Source organism: Meleagris gallopavo, chromosome 6 (assembly GCF_000146605.3).
Source record: "Meleagris gallopavo isolate NT-WF06-2002-E0010 breed Aviagen turkey brand Nicholas breeding stock chromosome 6, Turkey_5.1, whole genome shotgun sequence".
Taxonomy (NCBI): Eukaryota; Metazoa; Chordata; class Aves; order Galliformes; family Phasianidae; genus Meleagris; species Meleagris gallopavo.
The window spans coordinates 40,324,218-40,331,451 of NC_015016.2; the positions used below are offsets into that span (position 1 = coordinate 40,324,218).

The 7,234-nt window shown below is 38.2% G+C and overlaps 1 protein-coding gene across 1 annotated transcript in view; it reads right to left on the reverse strand.

Annotated features, from left to right (window-relative positions):
* PIK3R4 (phosphoinositide-3-kinase regulatory subunit 4) overlaps window positions 1-7,234 on the reverse strand; it is a gene marked incomplete at its 5' end in the record, with an annotated part of 22,252 nt that overhangs the window by 12,761 nt on the left and 2,257 nt on the right. Inside the window, 5 exons of the mRNA XM_010713083.3 lie at window positions 169-314; window positions 1,063-1,236; window positions 2,961-3,182; window positions 4,981-5,115; window positions 6,586-7,168. Of these exons, the coding sequence (XP_010711385.1) occupies window positions 169-314; window positions 1,063-1,236; window positions 2,961-3,182; window positions 4,981-5,115; window positions 6,586-7,168 (1,260 nt within the window). The remainder of the gene's footprint in view (window positions 1-168; window positions 315-1,062; window positions 1,237-2,960; window positions 3,183-4,980; window positions 5,116-6,585; window positions 7,169-7,234) is intronic.

A 7,234-nucleotide genomic window follows, 5' to 3' on the forward strand; every position in this document is an offset into this window, starting at 1 on the left:
AAAATGCAAACAACTCTGCCCTTACTTGGAAAAACAAACAAACAAACAAAAAAACAACAGAAAGAATGACAAAACAATTAAATGTTCTTACAGCCAGCACCATGGCAACAACAGACCACAGAATTATGACTGGTCAGGGTATATTCACATTAATATTTGAAGCATTACCTGTATAATTGGTTGTGTGATAAAAGGATGGAGGTATGGCATTAGCTTGCAGTAGACATCAGCAATATTTAAATACTGTGCAACCACAGTGATAAATCCCACGGCACCATAACGTATCCAAAGATTAGGATGGCACAGGAAAGGTGCTGAAAGAAAATTACTGTTTTCAGTAATTACTGAATTCAAATTAAAGAGAGGACCATCTTATAAAAGGCAACCTGCAATGTCACTTCCTCCCCCTAGAACTATCCCCAGCATCAGCCTTTCGTCCAGCAGAGCACTACAATTGACACCTGAAATGAGAAAATTCTTTTATCAACTTTACTGGGCCAACGGTGCGGAGCTTCCCTGCTGTTGCTAGAAAGAATATTTTTCCTATCTATTCATTTCACTTCTTTGCAAATCTGGAGTTGACAATGAGGAGACTAACCCAAAAATAAATGCTAACTTTAATTTGGGCAGTTAAAGAGAATTGAAGTTTTGTTTTTGTTTTTAAGTAAATAGTTTATTCATTCCTTCTTCCCTTCTCTTTCTTGAACAGTCATTATTTATACTGTGAGATAACTAATGTTTTCCTGTTGGATTCAGAAGTCCATCTCACTTACACAGGTTTTATGAATTTGTAATCAAGGGACAGCATCCAGTCATGAGATATAAAACCACAGATCACCTGCCCCAGATTCTAAATGCTTTTGGAAAGCCATAAAAAGATAGTCTCAGAAGACTAGCTGTTTGATAAACAGCTATCAAATTCTGGGCATGTCTAATTCGAGTAAACCCTAAAAGAGCACTATAGGCTTGCATACCGAACAGTTAGGCTATGAAATTTTATTTAGCTGGCCATGAAGCTTTCTGTAGTAGGAAAACAAGGTAACCATCTGCATTCCAACTTACCAATATCACAAGCAAATTCATAAATATGAGGCTTTTGCAAGAGCCCTAACTGGCACATACAAGTAAGAGCATTGAGGGCCTTATAAATGACAAATTCTTCTGCATCACTGAGTCCTTGCTGAAGCAGAGGCTTCAGTATTGAGGAGCTTTGCCAGCCAACATAAGCAGCAACACCTGAAAATGTTAGAACAAACAACAAAGACATAAAAATCCAAAGTAACAATTCTTTGCTTTTCCTCTCCGAAGTTTAAAATGTCAGTCCTACAGGACACAGAGATTCAGTGAGCATTTTCCAAGAAAGTTATCAAAACAAGAAATACGCGCATATACCGAGACAGCGATGCAGGAAGCAAATCTCAGGGCCTCAGTCCTACCCAGTACTCACACAAAAGTAGATGTGGAAGACACAATCTTTGTTAAAATTGATGGGAAAACAAAGTTAGACAAATATTATGAAAGCTGTTTGACTAAAACCGATCTCTGTGCCTGCTGAAGTCCTCCCAGAGGTCAGGCATGGATGTAAATGCACAGCTGGCCAGCACGAGTCTGAAACAGTGAGGCAAAAACAGCAGTGCTCCTAAGGGTGGGGACGCAGTGCCTGCATTTGTACATGGAAAGGGTAAATGAGCACTGATGAAAGAACGTTAGCAGGACTTTTGTCTTTTAATTTAGCAGCAATGGTAATTTGAAGAGCATTCAGCTTCCTGAAAGGCTGAACTGGATAACTAGACTAGTTATCAGTAAATAATGTCTTTAAAATACATTCATTTATCTACTACAATAATTGCCAACAGTTGAAAAGAATCTTTTATAACAATCTTTTAAAACTCTTTCAGTCTGACACGGCCTCAAGATTTAGTTAGCTACTCTCTAATTATTTATCACCATGAAGCTACCTAGCCCCTAGTTTCAAAAATAATTTTAAAATATAATTCAAAAATCGCTGAAAAAAGCCAAGATTAAAAGTAAAATAAATGCAATCCCTTTGAAGCTGATGGACCAAAACTTAACAGTCACATCCCATTAGAAAGAAACTGCTTTCTTCTCCTTCCCCACACAACAACCAGCCAGTGTCCACTGGAAATGGATGAAACTGTCATCTGGGATGGCTTCCTTTGATTAGTAACCCATCTACTATAATTAATCTCTGGCAACTGTCAGGGAGATGGACCTCGCTGAAATTCTGATCTTTCCTCATGTTTTACGTCCATCAAGCTGACATTCTTTCCTGCAAGCAACCAGGCAAGTCCTCTGGTCATTCTCAAGAGAGAAAAGTTGTTTTTTTCATCAAATAACTCAGGCTTATCGTTGCTGTTGTCATACACAATACACAGCACAGACAGATAACTGTATCTGCTTCTAAACCAGTTACTGGGGATTGACAAATATCACACAATTAGATGTCTTCCCATCATAATCAAGTTTACACATTAAATAACTTCTTCACTTCTACTTTAATATGGTAATCAGCACAAAGTTTTTATCACACAAACAGGTTTATTGAGGAATGAGACCACGCACACATGTAAAGTGATGCATCTTTTAGATGGCTTGCAGAAATTTTAGCAACTATTTGTCATAATTCAGATTTTTCAATTAGCAGCTTCAGGAAAGATTAAAAAAAAAATAAAAAGTAAAAATAAACAGAATTAAAATTTTATTTTTGATGCTAATCTAAATTGATCCTAGATCTATCAGTCTCATTTGTAAGAAACATTTAGAGAGAAAAAAAAGCTACTTATATTTACATTGTTTCTTCTTTACTCCATAGAGAAACACAATTTACACAATAATTCAGCATGTCACTTCCTAAAAATTACATACACCTCTAGAAGAAATGGCTTAGCAGTTTCCAAGATACAAAAAATCATTCCGTTTGGCTGAAACCAAACCCTTACCCACAATGCTGTCAAAGAAAGCTCCTCGAAGATGCCAGTCATTCTTATCATTTAAGAAAGTGATCATATGAGATAGAAGAACATCGTTGGCTTTTTGACGTCCAAAAAATACACAGAGACGTGTTATTCCATTTTCCATTAGTGTTTGTTTCACAATATTTTCTGGGTCGCTCAGCAAAGTGACAACCTTCTGCTGGACCATTTCGTGCAAGGCTTGCAGCTCTGCAGGAGACAAAAGAGTGAACAATTAGACTGGTGAGAAACAGTACGTGCACATATACTGCATGTTGCTAAGGGAGTTAAACTGATATCCTGAAAAACACCATAGAAAAACTTGCTAACATAAACAGTGCAACAGAATCTCAGCAATTCCAAGGACTGGCTTATGAAAGACTTCAGACTAAGCATGAGGGTAGTGGCAAAGTCAGACTACAGAAATGTGAGACAACATTACCAGAGAAATGCAATTCTCATTTGTCTTAATTTCAACTATGATCCAACTCATTTTGTTTAAAAATGAAATGCAGATGTGAAAAAGCATCAAATCAGTCAGCAGCAATATTACTGTGTTAAACAAGGTACTTCAAGACAACCCTGGTTTTACATGTCCGTTTGACCATCAGTTGTAAAATCTGTAAATCGACAAGAGCATATTTTTACTTAGGGAGGTAGACTGGCTTAATTAAGGTCAGTGAGAAATAAACAATACTTGAAAACATGAGCACTTCCAATGTTACAAATTCCTAGCAGTTACCCTAACAACAGTGGCAAAAATTTGAAAGTGATCTCACCCCTTGCTTCTATTCTGTGATGCAACTGAGAAAAAAAAATCATTAAGTAGAAATAACAGTATTGCTGATGCATAAGCTAATACTGAAAGCCTACAATGGAGATTCTCAAGCAAACAGCACAAAATTCAGATATTGCTATTCCGACTTTGCAGGAGTAACTGCCATTTGCCCACAGGCAGTCAGCTAATTTACTTTCCAAAACACTTTGTCAGTCATGTGGAGAAGTTGCCTTCTGGGTTCAAATTTCTCAGCCTTAGTTTTTGAAAGCATGAAAATAATAGAACCATTCAAATTTTTTTCTTCCTTGCATTACTACTTTCATGTCCCAGCTAGATGGGTAATATAGGACAGTGTTTCTTAGGAGCAGAGCCTGTAAGATGGGCCTTCCTTTCTCTCACACCTCAGCAACTGTGAACGTCCAATGGCTTACATGAAGGAACTAAAAGGGGATTTTTTTTAAGTATTTTTTAAAGTATTTTTTGAAGTATAATTGAAGCATGTCTTTTTCGCTACCAAATGGTGTATGCGTGAGAAATTCACCAATTATAATCAGTTGTAGATTCATGTACTTGCCCCAAAATAGACGTGTGTGTTTTTAACCACAAACTTCTCAGTTCAGAAAACTTGCTCAGTATTATTCAAGAAACATATGTATTACTAAAGGGATTGAAGCTGACACATAGTCCACTTATTACTCACCCCTCCTTGCCAAGGGAAGGAAAAAAGAACACCAAGCAACTCTGTACAACAGTTACAATAGCATAGATGACCATATTATTGTCAGAGACACCCACATTTTTGGCATCTGCAGACAATAAACAAGAATAGCCAGGCACATGAACATTTGGGGAAGAGAATGACTGAAAAATACAGTATTGTGACTATGCCAGAGCTTGTCAGATTTTTCAAAGTTAACTCTGCCAAGCACATCAGTGGAAGTGGTATTTGGAACAGAGCTGACTTGTTGAAGGGACCACAAAATTGGATATACAGTTAGCCAGCCTCAAATACCTTGAGAACTTCTGGAGAACTGTGCTCATTTCTTTCTTTCTTTTTGTCTTTCATAGTGTTCACAACAGAGGTACCAGTTTGTGACAGATACTAGCTGAGGTAAGGCATTTTTTCTCATTTATAGGAAGGCTAAGTGACAACAAAAACCAGTGCTACCTAAGAGCTCTGGTCTACAATTTGCTATTATAAAGAGGCAAGGTAAGTGGAAGCGACATTACCTGTATCATAGTTATCACTAGGGTGAGACGTTTCATCCATTTCTTCACCATTTGGTTCATTTTCCATATTTAGATTTTTCAGCTGGACTAACTCCAGAAATCTTAGAGCTGTTTCTGCCAACAATGCTATGTTTTCTGCAAAGGAAAACATTTTGGTTTAGAATTGTTCTACTTTGCCAATTTACAGACTTCTGATGATTCCCTTATGAGATATTAAAACCACTCAGAATACCAGGCAGGATGGGCAAATAGCACTGAAATGACAGTATGCTCAGCAAACCCACTTCAGGGACTTGTACCTGGTAGCTCTGCTGTGCTTAGGGACACATCCTATCATGGTAAGGCTGTGTAAATGGGTGGAAAAGTTGTAAGGATATCAAATGTAACTGCAACTAATTTTAGTCTTCTAAAGTAGCCCAAAATACCACCTTATCTCAGGTAGATGACTACATAGCTTGATAGAACTGAAAGGGCAATTAATAACAACCCCAAACAACAACATGCCACCATGCCAGGATTTGTATCCTTGGGGTTACCCTTGAGGGCTGGGTTCCAATTTGAAGACATTTGTCCCTGTATCTATCCACGCCATTTGGCACCATCCTGCAGTGTTTGGAAGCTGCTGATGTAACTCGGGCTATACGGGTCAGGCAATGGCTGGCACAGGAATAACCCTGCCAGGGCTTATGTCCCACTTAAGCAGCCATTCTGAGTCTCGGCCAAGACAACATCAGCATGCCAATGGAAACTGCACACAGCCTGGATTAAATTCTGTAAGTCACCAGTCACACTGCTTCCAAAAGGTGTGGTAACATAATTGAACTCACGTATATATTTTTAAAGTTAGCCTAATATTCTTATTTACTTACTAACTTATTGAAATTCAATTGCTTTCTTAAAAGAAAACTGTCTGAATTGAAGGCAACCTAACCAGACTTAGCTATCTGGTTCGACTCACCACCTATACAATGCCTTTGATAATGAGCTTTATCAGTATATTTAGTTTAAAAAAAAAACACACACAAACACATCACCTGGGACATTGTCAACTGAATTGTGCATTTGTAAACAAAATGGTCAAAGCAAATAACAGGAGGTAAATAGTAAATAAAGGTGTCTTTACAAAATTGCTTCCTGAACCACCACGATTCAAATATCTGAATAAACATATGAAGAAAACATTTCTGAAAGTATAAGCCAGACTATTACGTAGCAGATAATCTCAGCCCTAAACACCAAATTTCGTTCTGTGGGAAAGCAACTGAAGTATAACAACAAATTGATGCTTTACATATGTTTTATATTTACTAATTTCAGTTGGGCCACTCTAAGCAATCAATCTGAGCTAGCAAAATGCTAAGGTAAATTAATTAAATCTGCAGAGAGTGGGCAGGCTCTGAAAGCCCTGTTCACATGCATATATCAATACATGGTTGATAGGAGAAGTACTTTTACTTGTTATGTCCTTGTTTATCTAGGGAACAGAAGCAGGGCTACTTCCCTGAACACCAGGCTCTAACCCCTTACCTTGGCTGTGAGCACACAAAACATTGAAAGAAGAACATTAAAAAAGAGGATTTGGAGTTTTGATGGATTTCTGCTTACCAGCATATGCAAGTCTGACGATAGTGGCTTCATCCTGGGCCAAGTGTGCAATGCCTGGCAGGATATACTCTGGGTAAATGTTAATGTCATTGCGTGGCACCTCTTTGACAAGAGCAAGAACTTTAGTTAGTGTCCTCACAGATTCTGCCCTCACTCTGGGCACAGAGTCATTGCTGAAATGTAACAGATAAGGAGTAATACGATCCAGAAGAATCTCAACACTTAATCTCGGTGCTAAATGAAGAATCAGCTCCAAAGCAGCCAGTTTTGAATCACAGTATTTGAGAGTCTGTAAACAGGAAGTTATCACTGACACTAGAATAACCAGCCCATTCTCTTTGGTCTCTCCCTCGGCTTTCTCTGTGCGGTCATGGCCACAGAGATTGTGAATGATGTTGTCCAGATCTTTACGTATGACCAGTATACGCTCATCTGCTGATACAAATGTTTCCTTGGCAAACTGGGCCATATAAGGCTGAAGGAAAGTGTAAAATATTTCAGGAAACGCATTGTTACGTTGCTGCTTCAAGTAATCTTCAGCTGCTAAACGTTTATCTGGCTCCCGATGGACCATCTGAGTGACCTTGAAAAAGGCAGAAGAAGGAGGGAGCAAGAGAGAAAGATTAAAGGTTTAGATGTTCATAATGCA